The sequence below is a fragment of the Choloepus didactylus genome, chromosome 8 (assembly GCF_015220235.1).
Source record: "Choloepus didactylus isolate mChoDid1 chromosome 8, mChoDid1.pri, whole genome shotgun sequence".
Taxonomy (NCBI): domain Eukaryota; kingdom Metazoa; phylum Chordata; class Mammalia; order Pilosa; family Megalonychidae; genus Choloepus; species Choloepus didactylus.
Genome location: NC_051314.1, coordinates 131,801,531 through 131,825,127, shown reverse-complemented (window position 1 = coordinate 131,825,127; position 23,597 = coordinate 131,801,531). Strand labels below are relative to the sequence as shown.

Here is a 23,597-nt window from a genome sequence, read left to right as displayed (position 1 = left end):
ACAGATGACTAGATGAAGAAAATATGGTATATATACAATGGAATATTATTCAGCTGTTAAAGGAATGAAGTTCTGATACATGCTACAACATGGAAGAACCTTGAAAACATTATGCTAAATGAAGTAAGCCAGATGCAAAAGGACAAACACTGTATGATTCCACTTAGATGAAATACCTAGAATGGGCAGAAAGTAGATGAGAGGTTACCAGGGGCTGCAGAGAAGAGGAATGGGGAGTTATTGCTTAATGGGTAGAGGCTTTCTGCTTGGGGTGATGGAAAAAAATTGGATAATGGATGGTGGTGATAGCACAACATTGTAAAAGTAATTAATACGACTGAATTTTACACTTAAAAATGGTTATAACGACAAATTTTATGTTATATATGTATATATTACCATAATAACATTTTTAAAAAATTGTGTCTTGACTTTCTCAGCTTGGAAATACAACCATCCTTGATCTAAAACACAAATTTAGGACTTTAAACTGACCTGTAATTGACCTCAATGGGTTAATTTGAGATACAGGAACAGTTTAATTTGCTTTTCTAGTTTCCAGATCAGTTAGTTTCCAGCCCCTTTTCCTGTGGCTTGCCACATCTGTTTTCTCCACATGGTCAGAGAAGAAAAGTTTACATTTGCTGAAAATATGAAAATGTGAAAATGTGTACAACTTAATCTTTTTCCTAAGTAGAAGGAATTAAATTTCCATTTCCTTCTGAAAAATCAATTTTTAAAAATCAATTTTCTAGCACAGAGAAGCCTGAGCATCTCCTCTGCACCCTTTCCCCAGAACAAAATGTATATAAACAGTTAATAATGTTTAAAATATAGTTGTAGATGTTTTCTCGGTGACTGTTACAGAACATGTTATGAAATGTAAATTCTACTTCTAATTGCTTCAGAATCTCCAGTTGAGGTACCTGTAGATACCCATAATAATAGCAGTAGTAAAGTCAAGTGTTCAAAGATGGGTCATAATTTAGAAACAACATTGTTTACTATACTTTGAATGCATTTTGTGAAACATTTGTTCTGCCATTAAACTACCATTAATTAGTTGCTTGTTGATTATCTAGGCTAGTGAGGACGCGGTGGCGTGGGTAATAAATTACAGTCTCCTTGTGGGCAGAGATCATATCTTGTATTTTATTTGTATTCTGTGTTGCCAGATAAACACAAAAAATAAACATAGCTCTGGATAAGAAATAGATATATATAATGTACTTAAAGTTGTCCTCAAATCATGTGTGTTAATTGTAGAATTGTTACGGATGCATGCATGTCAGATGTTTTTGTCCAGCATTCTGGGACCTCAGAATGCTTATGAAAAAGCTTTGAAGAACATTCTGCAAAAGAGTGATTGAGAAGGAACCGCAAAGTTGTCTGGCTTCCAGAATTCTTTCTTATTCCCCACTTCATGACAGAGATTGAAAATACCATCTCTCAAACTAATGCAAAAGCAGTAATCAGAGGCAAACTGTGTAGTTCACCCTTTGCATCCATGGCTGGGGATGCTAATAAATCTGGGTTCTTTTAAAGCCTCAGCCTAGGCTTCAGGCTAAATGGAGAACAGAAGCTCTTCCAACTTAAATTCTAAGATCCTGGGACTTTTATCACTTCTCTTAACCTTAGAATTATTTAAGGCAATTATTTTTTTTAATTCAATTTTATTGCAATATGTTCATATACCATGCAGTCATACAAAGTGTGCAATTGTTCATAGTATCATTATATAGTTGTGTGTTCATCACCAAAATTAATTTTTGAACATTTTCATTATTCAGGCAATTATTACGAACACTGTTGGAAAGGTTAAAAGTGAACCATGGGTAGATTTATTAGTAAGAAAAAGAAAGCCACTTTATCTCCCCACAGATAATTGAGAGTTTATTTTTCCATTCTAGGATATTCACTGGTATGTTGATGCCCTCAAATAGGAGTTCTTAACCTTCTTTGGGTCACACATCCTTTTGAGAGCGATGAATTTATTTATTCCCTCCCTTCCTTCTTTTCTTCCTTCCTTTCTTCCTTAAATACTTTCTCACTATATGCCAGACATTGTTCCAGGGGTTCTAAGCTTTGTACTTCCCTAACCCCCCAAAATGTCTATTTGCATATACATACACAATTTTGCATACAATTTTAGGGGTTTCATTGAACCCCGAAGCCCTCTGGAGTCAAGAAAACCTAGTCTTTAAAGGAAATACGTAGCTAAAAATAGTTGACATTCTTACTAGGCAGAATCTTGGTATCTACAGAAATAACAATAGAATATCTGTCTATTCAGGATCTGCCATGTGATATAAGAGTCTGTTAAGAGAGGCGGGGCAAGATGGCGGACTGGTGAGCTGTATGTTTTAGTTACTCCTCCAGGAAAGTAGGTAGAAAGCCAGGAACTGCGTGGACTGGACACCACAGAGCAATCTGACTTTGGGCATACTTCATACAACACTCATGAAAACGTGGAACTGCTGAGATCAGCAAAATCTGTAAGTTTTTGCGGCCAGGGGACCCGCGCCCCTCCCTGCCAGGCTCAGTCCCGTGGGAGGAGGGGCTGTCAGCTCTGGGAAGGAGAAGGGAGAACTGCAGTGGCAGCCCTTATCGGAAACTCATTCTACTGATCCAAACTCCAACCATAGATAGACTGAGACCAGACACCAGAGAATCTGAGAGCAGCCAGCCCAGCAGAGAGGAGACAGGCATAGAAAAAAAACAACACGAAAAACTCCAAAATAAAAGCGGAGGATTTTTGGAGTTCTGGTGAACATAGAAAGGGGAAGGGCAGAGCTCAGGCCCTGAGGCGCATATGCAAATCCCGAAGAAAAGCTGATCTCTCTGCCCTGTGGACCTTTCCTTAATCGCCCTGGTTGCTTTGTCTCTTAGCATTTCAATAACCCATTAGATCTCTGAGGATGGCCCTTTTTTTTTTAAATCCTTTTTTCTTTTTCTAAAACAATTACTCTAAGAAGCCCAATACAGAAAGCTTCAAAGACTTGCAATTTGGGCAGGTCAAGTCAAGAGCAGAACTAAGAGAGCTCTGAGACAAAAGACAATAATCCAGTGGCTGAGAAAATTCACTAAACACCACAACTTCCCAAGAAAAGGGGGGTGTCCGCTCACAGCCATCATCCTGGTGGACAGGAAACACTCCTGCCCATCGCCAGCCCCATAGCCCAGAGCTGCCCCAGACAACACAGTGTGACGGAAGTGCTTCAAATAACAGGCACACACCACAAAACTGGGCGTGGACATTAGCCTTCCCTGCAACCTCAGCTGATTGTCCCAGAGTTGGGAAGGTGGAGCAGTGTGAATTAACAAAGCCCCATTCAGCCATCATTTCAGCAGACTGGGAGCCTCCCTGCACAGCCCAGCAGCCCAGAACTGCCCTGGGGGGGACGGCACTCACCTGTGACATAGCAAAGTCATCCCTCAACAGAGGACCTGGGGTGCACAGCCTGGAAGAGGGGCCCACTTGCAAGTCTCAGGAGCCATACGCCAATACTAAGGACTTGTGGGTCAGTGGCAGAGACAAACTGTGGCAGGACTGAACTAAAGGATTAGACTATTACAGCAGCTTTAAAACTCTAGGATCACCAGGGAGATTTGATTGTTAGAGCCACCCCCCCCCTCCCTGACTGCCCAGAAACACGCCGCATATACAGGGCAGGCAACACCAACTACACACGCAAGCTTGGTACACCAATTGGACCCCACAAGACTCACTCCCCCACTCACCACAAAGGCTAAGCAGGGGAGAACTGGCTTGTGGAGAACAGGTGGCTCGTGGACGCCACCTGCTGGTTAGTTAGAGAAAGTGTACTCCACGAAGCTGTAGATCTGATAAATTAGAGATAAGGACTTCAGTTGGTCTACAAATCCTAAAAGAACCCTATCAAGTTCAGCAAATGCCACGAGGCCAAAAACAACAGAAAATTATAAAGCATATGAAAAAACCAGACAATATGGATAACCCAAGCCCAAGCATCCAAATCAAAAGATCAGAAGAGACACAGCACCTAGAGCAGCTACTCAAAGAACTAAAGATGAACAATGAGACCATAGTACGGGATACAAAGGAAATCAAGAAGACCCTAGAAGAGCATAAAGAAGACATTGCAAGACTAAATAAAAAAATGGATGATCTTATGGAAATTAAAGAAACTGTTGACCAAATTAAAAAGATTCTGGACACTCATAGTACAAGGCTAGAGGAAGCTGAACAATGAATCAGTGACCTGGAAGATGACAGAATGGAAAATGAAAGCATAAAAGAAAGAATGGGGAAAAAAATTGAAAAAATCGAAATGGACCTCAGGGATATGATAGATAATATGAAACGCCCGAATATAAGACTCATTGGTGTCCCAGAAGGGGAAGAAAAGGGTAAAGGTCTAGGAAGAGTATTCAAAGAAATTGTTGGGGAAAACTTCCCAAATCTTCTAAACAACATAAATACACAAATCATAAATGCTCAGCAAACTCCAAATAGAATAAATCCAAATAAACCCACTCCGAGACATATACTGATCACACTGTCAAACACAGAAGAGAAGGAGCAAGTTCTGAAAGCAGCAAGAGAAAAGCAATTCACCACATACAAAGGAAACAGCATAAGACTAAGTAGTGACTACTCAGCAGCCACCATGGAGGCGAGAAGGCAGTGGCACGATATATTTAACATTCTGAGTGAGAAGAATTTCCAGCCAAGAATACTTTATCCAGCAAAGCTCTCCTTCAAATTTAAGGGAGAGCTTAAATTTTTCACAGACAAACAAATGCTGAGAGAATTTGCTAACAAGAGACCTGCCCTACTGGAGACACTAAAGTGAGCCCTACAGACAGAGAAACAAAGAAAGGACAGAGAGACTTGGAGAAAGGTTCAGTACTAAAGAGATTCGGTATGGGTACAATAAAGGATATTAATAGACAGAGGGGAGAAATATGGCAAACATAAACCAAAGGATAAGATGGCTGATTCAAGAAATGCCTTCACGGTTATAACGTTGAATGTAAATGGATTAAACTCCCCAATTAAAAGATATAGATTCGCAGAATGGATCAAAAAAAATGAACCATCAATATGTTGCATACAAGAGACTCATCTTAGACATAGGGACACAAAGAAACTGAAAGTGAAAGGATGGAAAAAAATATTTCATGCAAGCTACAGCCAAAAGAAAGCAGGTGTAGCAATATTAATCTCAGATAAAATAGACTTCAAATGCAGGGATGTTTTGAGAGACAAAGAAGGCCACTACATACTAATAAAAGGGGCAATTCAGCAAGAAGAAATAACAATCGTAAATGTCTATGCACCCAATCAAGGTGCCACAAAATACATGAGAGAAACACTGGCAAAACTAAAGGAAGCAATTGATGTTTCCACAATAATTGTGGGAGACTTCAACACATCACTCTCTCCTATAGATAGATCAACCAGACAGAAGACCAATAAGGAAATTGAAAACCTAAACAATCTGATAAATGAATTAGATTTAACAGACATATACAGGACATTACATCCCAAATCACCAGGATACACATACTTTTCTAGTGCTCACGGAACTTTCTCCAGAATAGATCATATGCTGGGACATAAAACAAGCCTCAATAAATTTAAAAAGATTGAAATTATTCAAAGCACATTCTCTGACCACAATGGAATACAATTAGAAGTCAATAACCATCAGAGACTTAGAAAATTCACAAATAGCTGGAGGTTAAACAACACACTCCTAAACAATCAGTGGGTTAAAGAAGAAATAGCAAGAGAAATTGCTAAATGTATAGAGACGAATGAAAATGAGAACACAACATACCAAAACCTATGGGATGCAGCAAAAGCAGTGCTAAGGGGGAAATTTATAGCACTAAATGCATATATTAAAAAGGAAGAAAGAGCCAAAATCAGAGAACTAATGGATCAACTGAAGAAGCTAGAAAATGAACAGCAAACCAATCCTAAACCAAGTACAAGAAAAGAAATAACAAGGATTAAAGCAGAAATAAATGACATAGAGAACAAAAAAACAATAGAGAGGATAAATATCACCAAAAGTTGGTTCTTTGAGAAGATCAACAAGATTGACAAGCCCCTAGCTAGACTGACAAAATCAAAAAGAGAGAAGACCCATATAAACAAAATAATGAATGAAAAAGGTGACATAACTGCAGATCCTGAAGAAATTAAAAAAAATTATAAGAGGATATTATGAACAACTGTATGGCAACAAACTGGATAATGTAGAAGAAACGGACAATTTCCTAGAAACATATGAACAACCTAGACTGACCAGAGAAGAAATAGAAGACCTCAACCAACCCCTCACAAGCAAAGAGATCCAATCAGTCATCAAAAATCTTCCCACAAATAAATGCCCAGGGCCAGATGGCTTCACAGGGGAATTCTACCAAACTTTCCAGAAATAACTGACACCAATCTTACTCAAACTCTTTCAAAACATTGAAGAAAATGGAACACTACCTAACTCATTTTATGAAGCTAACATCAATCTAATACCAAAACCAGGCAAAGATGCTACAAAAAAGGAAAACTACCGGCCGATCTCCCTAATGAATATAGATGCAAAAATCCTCAACAAAATACTTGCAAATCGAATCCAAAGACACATTAAAAAAATCATACACCATGACCAAGTGGGGTTCATTCCAGGCATGCAAGGATGGTTCAACATAAGAAAATCAATCAATGTATTACAACACATTAACAAGTCAAAAGGGAAAAATCAATTGATCATCTCAATAGATGCTGAAAAAGCATTTGACAAAATCCAACATCCGTTTTTGATAAAAACACTTCAAAAGGTAGGAATTGAAGGAAACTTCCTCAACATGATAAAGAGCATATATGAAAAACCCACAGCCAGCATAGTACTCAATGGAGAGAGACTAAAAGCCTTCCCTCTAAGATCAGGAACAAGACAAGGATGCCCGCTGTCACCACTGTTATTCAACATTGTGCTGGAAGTGCTAGCCAGGGCAATCTGGCAAGACAAAGAAATAAAAGGCATCGAAATTGGAAAAGAAGAAGTAAAACTGTCATTGTTTGCAGATGATATGATCTTATATCTAGAAAACCCTGAGAAATCGACGATACAGCTACTAGAGCTAATAAACAAATTTAGCAAAGTAGCGGGATACAAGATTAATGCACATAAGTCAGTAATCTTTCTATATGCTAGAAATGAACAAACTGAAGAGACACTCAAGAAAAAGATACCATTTTCAATAGCAACCAAAAAAATCAAGTACCTAGGAATAAATGTAACCAAAGATGTAAAAGACCTATACAAAGAAAACTACATAACTCTACTAAAAGAAATAGAAGGGGACCTTAAAAGATGGAAAAATATTCCATGTTCATGGATAGGAAGGCTAAATGTCATTAAGATGTCAATTCTACCCAAACTCATCTACAGATTCAATGCAATCCCAATCAAAATTCCAACAACCTACTTTGCAGACTTGGAAAAGCTAGTTATCAAATTTATTTGGAAAGGGAAGATGCCTCGAATTGCTAAAGACACTCTAAAAAAGAAAAACGAAGTGGGAGGACTTACACTCCCTGACTTTGAAGCTTATTATAAAGCCACAGTTGCCAAAACAGCATGGTACTGGCACAAAGATAGACATATAGATCAATGGAATCGAATTGAGAATTCAGAGATAGACCCTCAGATCTATGGCCGACTGATCTTTGATAAGGCCCCCAAAGTCACCGAACTGAGCCATAATGGTCTTTTCAACAAATGGGGCTGGGAGAGTTGGATATCCATATCCAAAAGAATGAAAGAGGACCCCTACCTCACCCCCTACACAAAAATTAACTCAAAATGGACCAAAGATCTCAATATAAAAGAAAGTACCATAAAACTCCTAGAAGATAATGTAGGAAAACATCTTCAAGACCTTGTATTAGGAGGCCACTTCCTAGACTTTACACCCAAAGCACAAGCAACAAAAGAGAAAATAGATAAATGGGAACTCCTCAAGCTTAGAAGTTTCTGCACCTCAAAGCAATTTCTCAAAAAGGTAAAGAGGCAGCCAACTCAATGGGAAAAAATTTTTGGAAACCATGTATCTGACAAAAGACTGATATCTTGCATATATAAAGAAATCCTACAACTCAATGACGATAGTACAGACAGCCCAATTATAAAATGGGCAAAAGATATGAAAAGACACTTCTCTGAAGAGGAAATACAAATGGCCAAGAAACACATGAAAAAATGTTCAGCTTCACTAGCTATTAGAGAGATGCAAATTATGACCACAATGAGATACCATCTGACACCGGTTAGAATGGCTGCCATTAAACAAACAGGAAACTACAAATGCTGGAGGGGATGTGGAGAAATTGGAACTCTTATTCATTGTTGGTGGGACTGTATAATGGTTCAGCCACTCTGGAAATCAGTCTGGCAGTTCCTTAGAAAACTAGATATAGAGTTACCATTCGATCCAGCGATTGCACTTCTTGGTATATACCCAGAAGGTCGGAAAGCAGTGACACGAACAGATATTTGCACGCCAATGTTCATAGCAGCATTATTCACAATTGCCAAGAGATGGAAACAACCCAAATGTCCTTCAACAGATGAGTGGATAAATAAAATGTGGTATATACACACGATGGAATACTACGCGGCAGTAAGAAGGAACGATCTCGTGAAACATATGACAACATGGATGAACCTTGAAGACATAATGCTGAGCGAAATAAGCCAGGCACAAAAAGAGAAATATTATATGCTACCACTAATGTGAACTTTGAAAAATGTAAAACGAACGGTTTATAATGTAGAATGTAGGGGAACTAGCAATAGAGAGCAATTAAGGAAGGGGGAACAATAATCCAAGAAGAACAGATAAGCTACTTAACGTTCTGGGGATGCCCAGGAATGACTATGGTCTGTTAATTTCTGATGGATATAGTAGGAACAAGTTCACAGAAATGTTGCTATATTATGTAACTTTCTTCGGGTAAAGTAGGAACATGTTGGAAGTTAAGCAGTTATCTTAGGTTAGTTGTCTTTTTCTTACTCCCTTGTTATGGTCTCTTTGAAATGTTCTTTTATTGTATGTTTGTTTTCTTTTTAACTTTTTTTTCATACAGTTGATCTAAAAAAGAAGGGAAAGTTAAAAAAAAAGAAAAAAGAAAAACAAGGAAAAAAAAAGATGTAGTGCCCCCTTGAGGAGCCTGTAGAGAATGCAGGGGTATTCGCCTACCCCACCTCCATGGTTGCTAACATGACCACAGACATAGCGGACTGGTGGTTTGATGGGTTGAGCCCTCTACCATAGGTTATACCCTTGGGAAGACGGTTGCTGCAAAGGAGAGGCTAGGCCTCCCTATGGTTGTGCCTAAGAGCCTCCTCCTGAATGCCTCTTTGTTGCCCAGATGTGGCCCTCTCTCTCTGGCTAAGCCAACTTGAAAGGTGAAATCACTGCCCTCCCCCCTACGTGGGATCAGACACCCAGGGGAGTGAATCTCCCTGGCAACATGGAATATGACTCCCAGGGAGGAATGTAGACCCGGCATCGTGGGACGGAGAACATCTTCTTGACCAAAAGGGGGATGTGAAAGGAAATGAAATAAGCTTCAGTGGCAGAGAGATTCCAAAAGGAGCCGAGAGGTCACTCTGGTGGGCACTCTTACGCACACTTTAGACAACCCTTTTTAGGTTCCAAAGAATTGGGGTAGCTGGTGGTGGATACCTGAAACTATCAAACTACAACCCAGAACCCATGAATCTCGAAGACAGTTGTATAAAAATGTAGCTTATGAGGGGTGACAATGGGATTGGGAAAGCCATAAGGACCACACTCCACTTTGTCTAGTTTATGAATGGATGAGTAGAAAAATAGGGGAAGGAAACAGACAAAGGTACCCAGTGTTCTTTTTTACTTCAATTGCTCTTTTTCACTCTAATTATTATTCTTGTTATTTGTGTGTGTGTGTTAATGAAGGTGTCAGGGATTGATTTAGGTGATGAATGTACAACTATGTAATGGTACTGTAAACAATCGAAAGTACGATTTGTTTTGTATGACTGTGTGGTATGTGAATATATCTCAATAAAATGAAGATAAAAAAAAAAGATTCTGTTAAAAGTAAACTCATTCAAATTCACAAGTAATATGGTTTGGAAGATGAATTTGAATTTTGTATCCAATAAGAATAGGTAATGTATATAGGCTTGAGGCTTTTTTACTGTATGTGAGCAAAGTGGTTGCTTGCACTAGATAACCTTCAAGGACTCTGTACTTGTTAAGTCTGTGTGCTTTTTAATGAGAAAGAAAAAAGGCCACCAAAATTAAAAAATTATATTGTTGTCACTGAATCTTACCTTTGCAATTCTAACTGAAAATTCATCTATTTATTATGTACCATTGCTCTGAGAGCTAATGTATTTTAATATATGATTAAGGGTTTCACATTTGCTGTGACTGGAGTGATGAACTTTTGTCAGTCTGCCCCTAAATCCAGAATTACTTTTTTTTTCTCTGTTAGCACTCAGCTCATGCTTATAGGAAGGGACCTTAGCTCTAAAGGAGACTATTTCTCTAAAGAATTGGCATTCTCTCAATTAAGAAAGGCTCTGAAAGGCCTGGGGTAAAATGAAATTTCACTTCTGAACCTTGTGGTGTTGGTTGTATCTCTGGATTTCATATCTGTGTTTTTCCATGTGTTGAGTTGTGCTACTGATAGCTCCTCAAAACACACACAAACACACACATAATATGGGTAAACAATACTCCTCTTCACCCTGATCACCCAGTTTACATGGTCTCTACACTTCCATCATTTATGATTAGGGAACTTGTATCCAGGACATGAGTTTAATGGGTGAAATGTATAGCATCTCTAAACTTATTTAACTTCACAATCTGGCACGTTTAGGTCAGATCGAAGAGCCCATGTGGTGAAGCCTTATATGGTGATTTATAGCTACTATGTGAGAGTAAAATTAAAATGAAGTCATTTTTATTTTATCCTGAACCATAAAGATTTAAGATTCTTGGCTTTACCAAGGAAATATCTTCATAGTAGTGTTATTTGGCTTCATACATTGTATTTATGGCTTGAAAATGGACTTTTATATTTTGTTTTTGAGAACCCGGTTTGGCATAGTAAAAGTCTAAATCTTGGCAGAGACAAATTGGATTCCAAACTATTTTCTGAAATGCTTAATGAGTGAAGCATCTTTCGGTTTCCTTACCCTAACAGTGTTGTGCATACAGAAAGTGCTCATTAGGGTAGTGCTGAGTGTTCGTGTGTATTTTTTAAGAGTCTGTGTAATATATTACTAATATTTATCTAAAAATCCTTTAGAAAAATCATCATCAAATAATCAACTTCAGGAATCTAGGTTAATTTACTTCTTAACCCACAGAAGGAAAAATTTATCATTTTCTCCTTGTTCTTATAAGTTTTAGAGAAAGAAAACAGTTTTGGCCAAGAATGGAGTTAGTATTACCCTATGTATGACATCAGAGCTCCTATTTAATAGAAGAATAAAAACATGATTTAACCGTTTACAACATAAAGGGCTTCTGGAAAAGTGACATCTCCTATATCCATGCTCATAGGTTAAGGTCAAATAAAAAAGTACGGAACTTTTGGATCACTTTTCATCATCCTGTCAGGAAGTAACAGTAGGCTCCTTTACCTAGACCACTGCTACACAAAATCTTAGAAAGTTTTCAGTGATCATGTGATTTATATTTGAGCTGTTTTCAACAAAGCTATTCCTCTAATTATTAAACACTTGTTAAATAATCTGGTTCAAATGAGGTAGTCTATTCTCCTTTGGAACAAATTTTTGATCTATAGAGATACTCTCTGTTTTATATTTAGTTTAAACGTATATTTCTTATAAGCTACAATTATCTGAGACTGGACTTACTTCCCTACATTGAGATTCACTTAAGATAATAGGTTTTCAGTAAGTGTTTCTGGAATACTTGACATGGCATTTAAATCTTGTGGTTTTAAGATAATTTAAATATGTATGTATATATAAACTTCAGATTACTGTTATCAGGCATGACTGGAATATGAGTACAAGTACCTTATTTTTTCTGCTAGATGAAAGTACCATAAGTTATATTCTACCCTGTGTTTTTCCATAAGGAAAAGAAATGCTTGTGACTTTGTGCATTGATTGTATTCTTTTGAGTTCTTAGTTGCCAGTGACTGACAGGTAGTCAATCAGGAAGAATGGTAGATGGTGGAATTGTAATAATAAATGCACATAATTGAGTACATTAGTGCCTACACAATGCTGGATCAATAGAATTATACATTCTCAAGGAACTCATATCTTAATGACAGAATCCCATCAGCATCACTTACACCTAAGAATATAAAACATTAGAAGCAGAATAAACTCTTAATGAAGTTAGAAGGAGAATAAAAAGGGGCAATGTGAGAAAAATCCCCATGCTGTAATCCCTAGTAGGTGTCATCAATTGATAGAGGATCCAGCAAAACCAGTCTATGATATTTGATTAAACCAGAATAGTGATAACTGTTGATGTTAGCACTTAGAAGAATTATGATATAAGATATTGAAGTCTTAGATTTCAGTTCAGTTCAGCAACTATTTGTTGAATGTCTACTACATGCTAGTCACTTTGCTGGGTGTATTAACAAAGCCCTACCTTCCAGGAGCTTATAGTCTAGTGGAGGGAACAGCTGTGTCTTTTTTAAAAGGTGTACCAAAACTTTGGAAGTGAAGAAAAAGTTGGGAATTTTTGCCCCTAGGGTAAATATTAGGGGAGTGAGAAAGACTGAATCTTCAAGGATATGTAGGAGCTCAGAGAGCTGGACAGCAGAAGACAATTTGGGGAATTCCTGTGTTTTAGTTTGCTAAGCTGCCGAAAACAGAACCATAACATGGGTTGGCTTTTGACAATAGGAATTAATTCATGCTTACAGTTTTGAGACTGTGAAAATGTCCAAGTCAAGGCATCATCATGGCGAAGCTTTCTGTCCAAAGACTGGTTGCTAGTGATCCTGGATTCCTCTGTCACATGGCAAGGCACATGGCAGCATCTGCTGGTCTCTTTCTTCTCCTCAGCTTCTCGCCTCTGTGGCTTTTTCTTTCTTTGTGTGAATTTCATTCTCTTATAAAGGACTCCAGTGAGAGGATTAAGACCCACCCTGAATGAGGTGGGTCACATCTTAACTTAAGATCCTGCTTACCAAGAGATCTACTTCAGTGGGTCCACACCAATAGGAATGGATTAACTTTAAGAATATACTTTTCTGGAGAACATAAAGCTTTAAACCACCACACCCTGTTTGAAATTTGTGGCCTGAGAAATGTTGAAGTTAATCAGGAAGATTATGAACAAAATGAAATATAAAATGGCCAATAAAGCAGAATGTTGTTCCTATTTATATTTATCATTGATTATGCCTTTTTCTATTTCCTGATTTTTTAAAATTGTTTACTTGTTCTGTTAGATCTCTTGGATTATAGGAACTTTCCCCTGAAATGAATAAACTTAGGAAATTAGTATATAGTGAAGAAGATTCCATCTGAGCTTTCATGAACCTGGGGGTAGTCACAGACCACAAGATACTCTCATTTGAGCAAGATAATGGTTGCTTCTTTGAAGACTAGGAAGATTCAATGACAACATACAGTTGTTATAAATGAAAACTTTTAAAAAGATAAATCCATGTTTTACTTTGAAGGTAATAAGCTGTCAATTATAATAAGCATTATTTTAATATAATACTTTAGCTGAGAGGTCTTTTTGCCTATGGCATTGACTTACTCTCTGAAGTCAGTTTAACACATGAAGTTAATTTATTTAGAAAGCAAAGAGTTGTTTTACTTCACAGTATCTGTTTGGTTTTCTACTGTTGCCCTACACGTTCATGGGTATTAGTTGTCCATAAAACAGAAACTACTTCTCATCTACCGTGGGCCTTCCTCTATTCCAAGGTCACAGGATCGCTGATTTGTGAGATGCAGTAAAACTATGTCATATGAAAAGAACCAGACCCAGGGGGCAAAGATAACAGTGCTATGTCAACTCGCGGAGGCCAGTGAAGATTTGGGTTTACAAGGTTGTGTCCGTGTTTGGTCAGTAAAACTAAGGGAGAAGGTGATTGAAAGAACATTGCCTTAAAGCATTAAAGAAGATGCCAAAGGAAAGCATTTTTAGTGCAAAGCATTCCAAATGGGGTAGAAGTACAGAATCAGCATAGAGGCAGCCAAACATAGCCTTTCTCTCCCATCTGTGGATGCTATACATAAGTGACAGACATAAGCGACAGAGTTGCCACTCTGGCACTTACTGGCAATACCAGAAATTCCCAATTCCTTTATTCCCTCCCTCTTTCTTTCCTCCCTCTTTGTTTTTCTCCCTCCCTTGCCTCCTCCCTTCCTTCTATCCTTCCTTTTTACGTATTGAGAATCCACGTGAACCTTGGCTTAAAACAGATAGTTCCCAAACTCTTATAATCAAGCCTGGCAAATTAAAACATGTATTTTTTTGAACACTCTATTCAGAATAGTTTCATTTGTAAAACCAGGGGAGGGGCACATTTTAGAGAAAACAGATTGAACGAGGAAAAATGACTTTGGTTAAGTCATTAACCTTGGCAAACCACAGATTTCTCATTAGGGAAATTAGGTTATTGATTTGCACAATTCTTAGCTGGCTCCAGCTCTATAATTTCATGGTTCTTCCTTTCTAAATTTTTAAGTGCCTTGTGATCTCTTAGGGTGGTAGTAGTGTAACAATGTCAGTAGCTGTTTGTGCTTGCTGACTACCAAAGGCTAGTAATAAGTCATTATCATTGCAGTCAAACTTACAAAGACTTTAGCTAGATAGATGATACAATAAATCAAGAAATATTGTATTTGAATGAAGTCTCCAAAACAAGTGTTTATACCAAGTATGTGATTAGATGTTCTTAGTCCTTCCATTGAAATTATTATTCCAGTCATTCTGAAAGCCCTCATGAAAGGAATCAGATTTGATGTTCTATATATATACATATATATATATATGTTTATCCTTAAATGCCCAGAGAGATTTGAGTAATTTACACTATCATCTTTCCATGGCTTTCATAGTGAAAAGAGAACTTGAACGCCTTCCTTGCTCCATACTGATTAAGAAAAACATATTTCCCTGTCCTTTTGAGAGAAATTAGTAAAATTGTTTTTTTAAAAAGGAAAGAACAAAGGAAAGCATTACCAAATTAGATATCCTGCCTATTTAAGCTTTACGCATGAATTATGCATTATCCACTTACTGTGTGGAAGCATGCTTTATTCTTTAAAGTTGAACAAATATTAGCATGAATCCTTGCTAAATTAATTCAAGCTTCAGGGATTTGGAGTTGAAAGGTATTTGGGGGTAAATTATAAAACAAATGGTAAATGTCTTAAAAGAGATTGATTAGAAATATTTATTGGGAACACAAACATGAGAGGGTAAATACCCAAAGAATCTCCAGAATCAACTAATGCACCATGCTAATAGGAATCAGAGGGTTTCAAATGAAAATGTACATTTCACTGACATACGATATTGCCTCTACTGACCCCTTAACAAGCCTCTTAATATTTGATCAGCTTTAGATTTTTAAACTGAAGAATTAAAAAAGGAACTATCATTATTGAATACAATTATCTTGCTCTCTGTTTTGTCTTTGTGTCCCTATAAAATTCAGATGTGAAATCTAAAATGAAAATTTTAATCTCTTTCTCTCAGAATTAAAAGGAAAGTAGATCAGTGTTTTCATAGATATTTAAAGGCCATATTGCAATGCCTGTTACCTCCAACCCAGCTGTTTTGTTTTTTTTTCCACATTGAAAATTTACAAAGCATGCCATGAACCAGGACAGTGCAAAATTTTAAGCAAAATGTCACAACTGTACTGTTGAAAGTCCTGAATTGTGTACAAAGAGGAATGCCAAAGAGAGTCCTTACTAAGTGGTGGGGTCACACATTCTAGGTATCATTAAAATCCTTTATAGTCCATTTCAACATGTTGTTCCTATTTTTTACTCCACTTTTGGGGTTCTTACCTCCAGGAGAGATGTAGAAACAGTTGAGTTGAGCTTCATGTACCAAGGTGCCCTTAAACTTCACCTCTGTTTCAGGAGACAGGTGGCTGGAAAGCGGCTGGTATGGTGGTGTAGCCGGCTGAACAAAGGCTCGAAACATCGTAAATTTCCAGATATGTCCTAATAATTAGGTGGAATTTTTAACATGCAATAAATATCCTGCTTGTGCGTTTTTCTCCTCTAATTTTTTAAAACCCAGAAGCCATTCTGCAGGAGCACCTCAGTGCTACAGAAATCTCTGTATACAGAAGTCATCACATTCTTGCAGCCTTGGGTTGCAGTAATTATTTTAAGTTTTGGAGTTCTAAAAACCACACCTTCTTTCTTGCTTCTTTTGCAAGCTTGTCTTTTTCTTTCTTCCCTGCTATGCTCACTGTTTATGGAGGGGTGGGCCTCTCACCCAGTGGCTTTACAGGAAAACTTGGATTGAAATGTGCAGTTAATGGTTTCTGTCAGCCTGTCAGCTCATCGCCTCCCCGAGGCATGATGGTCTGGGTTTTATATATCACCACGAGCTGCTTTGATAGAACCTCTTGTGTGGAAGAGTGATAGGTCTCTCCAGGAGTTGGTAGACTTTGAGCCTAAGAGGCAGGAAACTTCAGCTGGAATGTGCGCTTTAACGTAATTTTACTGCCCCTTCCCCTATGGAGTGTAACTCACATTACAAAACTAGTTTATGGAGAAAAAAATGTGGCCTGCTTCTACATTTTATGTGCATAGCACCTTTCAATAGCCAAGTCTGTTGGCAAATCTGCCTCCCCCTCCCCCTTTTCTTTACCTAGCTATATAAATTTTCTGTTCAAACTATATATATTAACTGGGATTTCAAAATGATCTCATTTTAATTTTACAACCTTGTTCCTTAGAGATAAATGGTCCTGTCCTAAACTGCCCTACACTGTCTTATAATTCCTACTAACCCAGTCTTTCCTCCATTCTGCTTTGACATTTGAAAGATGTTTTCACAGCATTTCCCCCTCCTAAGTCTTCATTTCAGTTATGTCATGATCATGACAATGTCAAACGTTTTCTATCTGTATCAACAGTCTCCTTGGCATCTTCTCCTTACGACAGCCTAGTTCCGTATGCCAAATGCCACAGATGTGTAATACCAAACAATTACGCCCAAAATACTTCTATTAATATATTCTGCTGGTGAGACCAGAATGGCTGGCCTTCTCTCTGCCGTTGTGTTCGTGGGACTTGGGTCCCTCGGTTAAGCTGCTACCACCTTTCTCCTTTGACAGTTTTGGAAAACTCCCAGGAAAGAAAATTTTCACTGCAACCAAAGAGTAAACGAGGCTCCTAGTTTTGTACCTAAGATTAAAGCCACCAAAACACACAAATATATTCAGATTTAAAAGGACACAAGGCTGGTGGGTTAGGGGGTAGGAAGCCGTGTAGGAATTGGCGCAGGGGATTAGTGTTGATGGACTGGAGATAGCATTGAATATAAGTCTTCAAGATACACATTTAATGATCTTGAGATGACAGAATTTTCTTTTTGTTAGAAAGGCTTTCATAGCATATAGGCATCAGAACTAAGATGTTCTCCCCCCCCCCCCCCAAAGATTGTCAGTGTACTGAGGAGGAATATGTTTATGTATTTCCTTCTAAGAGGATAAAATGATCCTTTTCAAAAAAGATCTGGAGTTGTTTGTTTGTTTGTTTGTTTTTCCATTTCCCCCCTTTTACATGTAGTTAGGTAAGATAAAAATTCCTGGTATACTGATAATACAAAAATGAAGTTAAAAACCTCACTGGCACCTTTTGGCAAGAAATTCAAATGTGTAGGGTTCCTTATAAAGATAACTGCTTAAAATAGCAGTTAAAAAAACGTTGTCCGTATCTTTGTTATCTGAGCCATTATTGACAAGAAGCAGAAATTCCGTACCTAGCCATTGGTCAGTAAGTGGGGAAAAAAGCTGTACTTAAAATCTTAAAACATCACAGCTCGTTTAATGACTGTTTAATAGCCATTAATTAAATATTTTGGAAGTTTAAGTTTAAAACAGTTTCCTTTAAAAAATTTTTTTTTCTGGTTTTCATTGGTCTCTCATAATATCGGCACTCTTTTCAACGAAGGTTTTAAAAATGTAGATGTAGTTAATGTGTTATTTACATGATTATAATACCACCAGATCCTCAACAAGATATTTATAAATGTATTTTGGAACTATTTCAGCCATTGCTATATAATTGATATAGTAGGCACATAATAAAGAATATAATTTATTTGAAAATTATTAAATGAATCAATAGCAGCTGTATTATAACCACATTTCTCTTTCACTACCAAATGATTAAATCATAGTTATATCAAATCTTTCAACAGTTGTAAATTTTCTGTGTAGACATTTTGTCGAGATTTATTATTAAATTTTATTTTTTCCAGCACTCTATCCTTACTTGCAGTTTCTGAAGCCAGTTTTTGGTGAACATGTTCCAGGGGCAGGGGGAGAACATTTCTAGGCATAATTTGTGCATCAAGTTTCTGAATACTTATAGTAAAGATGAAATATATTTATGAAAAGTGGAAATGTAGTATAGAAACAATGATGTTCCAAAGCCAGGAAGTTTAGAAATTTTAATTTCATTTTCAATCTGTGTTCATTCATTTAAGAAGTATTTACCAAATGCTTATTATGTCCAGGTGGTATATGTTCAAGGAAAACATACTTTATTGGATATGTGTGTATCTATGTGTTTGTGCATAGGCCACTACAGATTTTTCTGTGGGCTTGAAAAATTACAATGCTAGATTTGGTTTTCACTCCAGTAATTGGTCATTTATTCAAAAATTATTTATTTTCCTTTAAGATGGAAAAGGGAATTTCTATTTTTTAGTTTTGAAGATGCTCATAATTTGTGCAATGTGTTTTTTGCAGTATCCATTTATGGAATTTGGTTTTATGATAAGGAAGAATGCCAAAGAATTGCAGAGCTTATGAAAAAGTAAGTGTTGAAGGTTAAATATTTTTCAGGACACGGTGCTTTGGTTTGTATTTCTAAGTGTACATAACTTCACTATAATCTTAATAAAATATTTCTTTTACAGTAATCCTTTTCACAGAGGTAAGGAAAACATCTAATATTACTTAAAAGAAAAATAGACATAAGAAATAACTACATTTTCATTAGGTAAGATTCATCATCTAGAATGACTCAACTCATTTTATCTGCTAGTTTGAAATATATGTAATATGAGTTCTTCCACATGACAGTTTTCTTTAATATTTCCGTCATTTGTAAATTAGCAAGTTTTTGCTTTGAAAAATAAGTTATCAATATGTGTATGAGTAAAAAGAACATTCAGAGCCATTCTAAAAGGCAGCTTCACAGTCTAAAATCGTTTATTTCCTTCTTCCCTAAATGCTTTTCTTCAACTGCATATCTATATTTATAAAAACTCAGAATTTCCCCACTTCTCACACACTGTGACTCCTTAGGATAACCTTGATTTTCAGTCTCTTTGGAAATTTTGGAGTCAGTTTAGTGATCAGTAGGTGGTCTTTCTCTGTTGTTACTAGTCTCTTGTTCTTTTACTATCATCATGCTTTGTCTTGTTCTGCATTTTGGGAAACTTAAATTCCTGTTCTGACTTGCCCACTCTTGACTCACCTGATTGCATTGAGAGGAGGGCCCAGGAAATCCTGTGTTCCCCTCGCGATCTGTGGATCGCACAAATCGACCCCCAGGGCTGCTCACTGCAAGATAGTTATTTCCTTGCTGTTTATGGGGATGGGCACAAGGCTCAGAAAAAATGCCTCTCCTACGTGTGCTGCCTGTCAGTCTGCGACTGGACTAGCCAAGGCCAGAGCACGGCTGCTGCCCACGCTGATGTGGCGGGGTGTCAGGGCAGCTCCTTCTGCAGTTTAAATCCTGAAGCAATGAAATGCCTAAGAAGTGACTCCAAGGAAATGAAAAATGAGGAGCATATTTTTTTATAAATAAGCATTGATTCCTGAAAATCCAGCTCGTGGTAGCTAATTTTAGATAACTAGCTCAAGTTGCAGATGGTGATTAAGTGCATTCAAACTGTTATTTACCACCATAACAACTAGTTTTCTAGAACATCCATGTTATTGTAAACTGTGCAATGAATTATAATAGCAGGATTTCATATAGATTAAAAAATACTCTGTGGCTCAGCCAAGAGGCCATGTTAAAATTGTCAGCATTCTGCAGTAATTACTTAACAGCTGGGGCAGGAAATTGATTGTTCACTAGCAATAAGCTGCTGATTTGTGTGGATTCAGTCCTCTTCCCCAGTTAGAATTAAATCTCTCAGTAGATTTAATTTTTTCACCATAAACTTCATGGCAATAATAAAAGAATTTGAGTTGAAAGTCAAAGCACACAAAAGAAAAAAGTATTTTTCTCAACATCACCTAAGCAACTTAATAGGAGCAATCTTCAGTATTGTTTTCAGGAGTGTCTGAAAAGACACTGCTCATTGCTCTTTTTTGTTTGTTTGTTTGTTTCTTTAATGCCCCCTCTTCTCAGAATTAGAATAGAATCTTCACTGTGTTTCTAAATTTCCAGAGAACTACAGAATTTGTGTTGCTGAAGTCAACCTTGTACTCGGAAATGAGGGAAAAAAAAAATCTCAATTGGCCAATTAGTTTCCTCAAGGTTTGAGAACCCCAAATTGGGTTTCCTCAATAATTAATGAGTCCTTTCAAATGCTTCAGATCAAGGGTCATCAGATGTTTTCTGTAAAGGGCCAGATAGTAAATATTTTAGGCTTCATGGGCCATACAAGTCTCTGTCACAAGTATTTGATTCGAATCTACCTTTGTGGTATGAAACCCGCCATAGGCAATAAACAGCTGAGCATGGTGGTGCTCCAACAGAATTTCCATTTATGTGGACAGGCAGTGAGCCCGAGTCAATCACAGTTTGCCAACCCCTATTCTAGACTCATATGTAGTCAGTGTACTCAGGACCTCAAATCTTTGTTTCTCTTGTTTAATTTCCTAACCACTCTTATTTCTAATATGATTGCAACAGTATGAAAACAACTGGGTGAGAATTGGGGTGATTTTAAAAACCATTTGTGTTCAATTGTTTTTGTTATATGGATTTTCTCTCTCTATTTTTCTAGCCTAACTCAATATGAACAACTGAAAGCCCATCAAGGAGCTGGAGCAGGAATCTCCCCAGTGATCCTCAATTCAGGAGAGGGCAAGGAAGTAGATATCTTACGAATGCTCACCAAGGCCAAAGATGAATACACAAAGGTGAGCTTTTACCATACCTTGTGATACTATGGAGAAAAACTGAGTGTTACTCCTTCCACCAAATAAAATCATATGAAAGGTAAAATCTTCATTTGTTTTTAGTAGGCCAAAGAAGAATACTGTTTGCTTTCAAATGGATTAAAAGGTAGCCTGAGAAATCAGTAGGCTTCATATATACAAATAGCATCCAGTAGAAGATTTACTAGAAGAGAAGACCCCATTTACAGTAGTAACAAATTAATATAAACGTCCTTTGATAAGATTAACAAGAAATGGGCAAACCCTGTATGAGGTAAACTTTTTAACTTTCCTGAAAGGCATAAACATAGTCTTAAATAAATGGATATATATGTCTTGTCCTTAGATAAGAAAAACATAAAGCTGTCAGTTCTCTTTAAATTAATCTATAAATTTAAGATGATCCCTAAACAAATACCAATGGGTTTCTTTTCTTTTTTTTTCCCCTGGAGCCAGACAAGTTGATTATAAGTTTCCAATGGAAAAATTTAAAATAAGATGGAATAGGCAGGAAAACCCTGGCAAAAAAGAGAAGGTAGGGATAAGCTCTACCTGATATTAAAATATTAAATTCTAAATATTCAAAACAGTGTGGTAGTGACACGAACAGCCAGGGTGACCAATTGGGCAGACAAGAAAGTCTAGAATTAGACCCAAATGTAAATGAACTTTAGATCATGATAAAGGTGCAAATCTCAAATCAGTGATTTGAATGGATTTTTAAATAAATGGTGTTGAGACAACTTGTAGCCATTTGGAAAAATACAAAATTGGATTCCCACCTCATAGCATATACCAGGATAATTTCCAAATGTGTTGGAAATTTGAATTGTAAAAACAGAACCATTCAACTACCAGAAGAAAACTTGTATGGATTTCTTTATAATCTGGAAAATGGAAAATCTTCCTAACTATGCCTTAGAACTCAAAAGTAATAAATTCACCTATGAAAAACAAAAATGAATATTTTGCATGGTTTTTAAAAAACATAAGCAAAGTGAAAACTTATTTTAAAAAACTGAGAAAAAATATTTTCAATCTAAATAACAGGAAGAGGTTTGAGTTCCCTATTTTATAAAGAGCTCCTAAAAATTGAGAAGTAAAAGATTAATGCCCTCTAGAAAATTGGGCAAAAAGTAAATTAGAAAAAAAATAAAAATCCTAAAACTTGGAAACTTAGCTAAAACAAATGTATTTAACCAATTTCGTATTATGACATAGACACTTAGAAAAATAATTAGTTTGAGTGACTTCAGAACACAGTATTTGAACAAAACACCCTTAGTAGATTACATTTTAAAGATGAAAAGAACTGCAGTTCCGGAAAGCGCTGGAGGACGTTCCCTTTTGAGGCGTCGTGATGTGTGGGGACTGTGTGGAGAAGGAATATCCCAATCGGGGTAATACCTGCTTGGAGAATGGATCTTTCTTACTGAACTTTACAGGCTGTGCAGTATGCAACAAGCGGGATTTTATGCTGATCACAAACAAATCCTTGAAAGAAGAAGATGGAGAAGAAATAGTTACCTATGATCATTTGTGTAAGAATTGTCATCATGTAATAGCCAGGCACGAGTACACATTCAGCATCATGGATGAATTTCAGGAATATACCATGCTGTGTCTGTTATGTGGCAAAGCCGAAGATACTATCAGCATTCTCCCTGATGACCCCCGGCAGATGACTCTGTTATTCTAAGCATCCTTCTTCTGTTCTGTTGTAATTATGTCTGGTTGGTTTACAATACCAGCAAGCCTGATGGTTTGTTTTACTTAGTTTCTATTGAAAATTCTTTGCTTTTTTTTTTCAGCTTGAACTTATCTGTTCTTTGAAAGAGAAAGTAATTTAGGGGATTGCTGCTCTCTAAGGCTGGGCTCTTCTGTTGATGATATTCCTAGTTCATATTAGTGCAACCAAAATCAAGTGTCTTTATTAGCTGTTTTGTGGCTTAAAAAAAAAAAATTCACTAGAATGAGAACCTAAAATCTTGATTTCTAATGCCATTTTCTGAGAAAAGGAACCAGGGGTTCCTGGAGAAATGGCTGATTCTAGGAGGGCAGGAATTATGCAAGATATGCCTGGAACATCTTGTAGTGCCACAAAGTAAGGAAGTGTCAAAACAAAACAAATAACAACAACAACAACAACAAAAACCCCACAATGATAAGAATGTATCACAGGGCTATAGGAGCCAATTGAAAGAATTTC

The 23,597-nt window shown here is 37.0% G+C and overlaps 2 protein-coding genes across 4 annotated transcripts in view; both read left to right on the top strand.

Moving 5' to 3' along the window:
• Positions 1-23,597, top strand: part of DCP1B (decapping mRNA 1B) — a 65,991-nt gene that overhangs the window by 22,255 nt on the left and 20,139 nt on the right. For all 3 annotated transcript variants that reach the window (XR_005218380.1, XM_037846265.1, XM_037846266.1), the window contains exons 4-5: positions 19,016-19,082; positions 21,235-21,370. Coding sequence is in view for 2 of the 3 variants with exons in the window: in XM_037846265.1 (XP_037702193.1) it covers positions 19,016-19,082; positions 21,235-21,370 (203 nt within the window). In the remaining variant the exon portion in view is untranslated. The remainder of the gene's footprint in view (positions 1-19,015; positions 19,083-21,234; positions 21,371-23,597) is intronic.
• LOC119541914 (protein Churchill) lies at positions 22,695-23,164 on the top strand. Its single transcript, XM_037846268.1, has one exon. It carries the CDS (start codon positions 22,749-22,751, stop codon positions 23,085-23,087), a length of 339 nt encoding a protein of 112 aa, XP_037702196.1. The 5' UTR covers positions 22,695-22,748; the 3' UTR covers positions 23,088-23,164.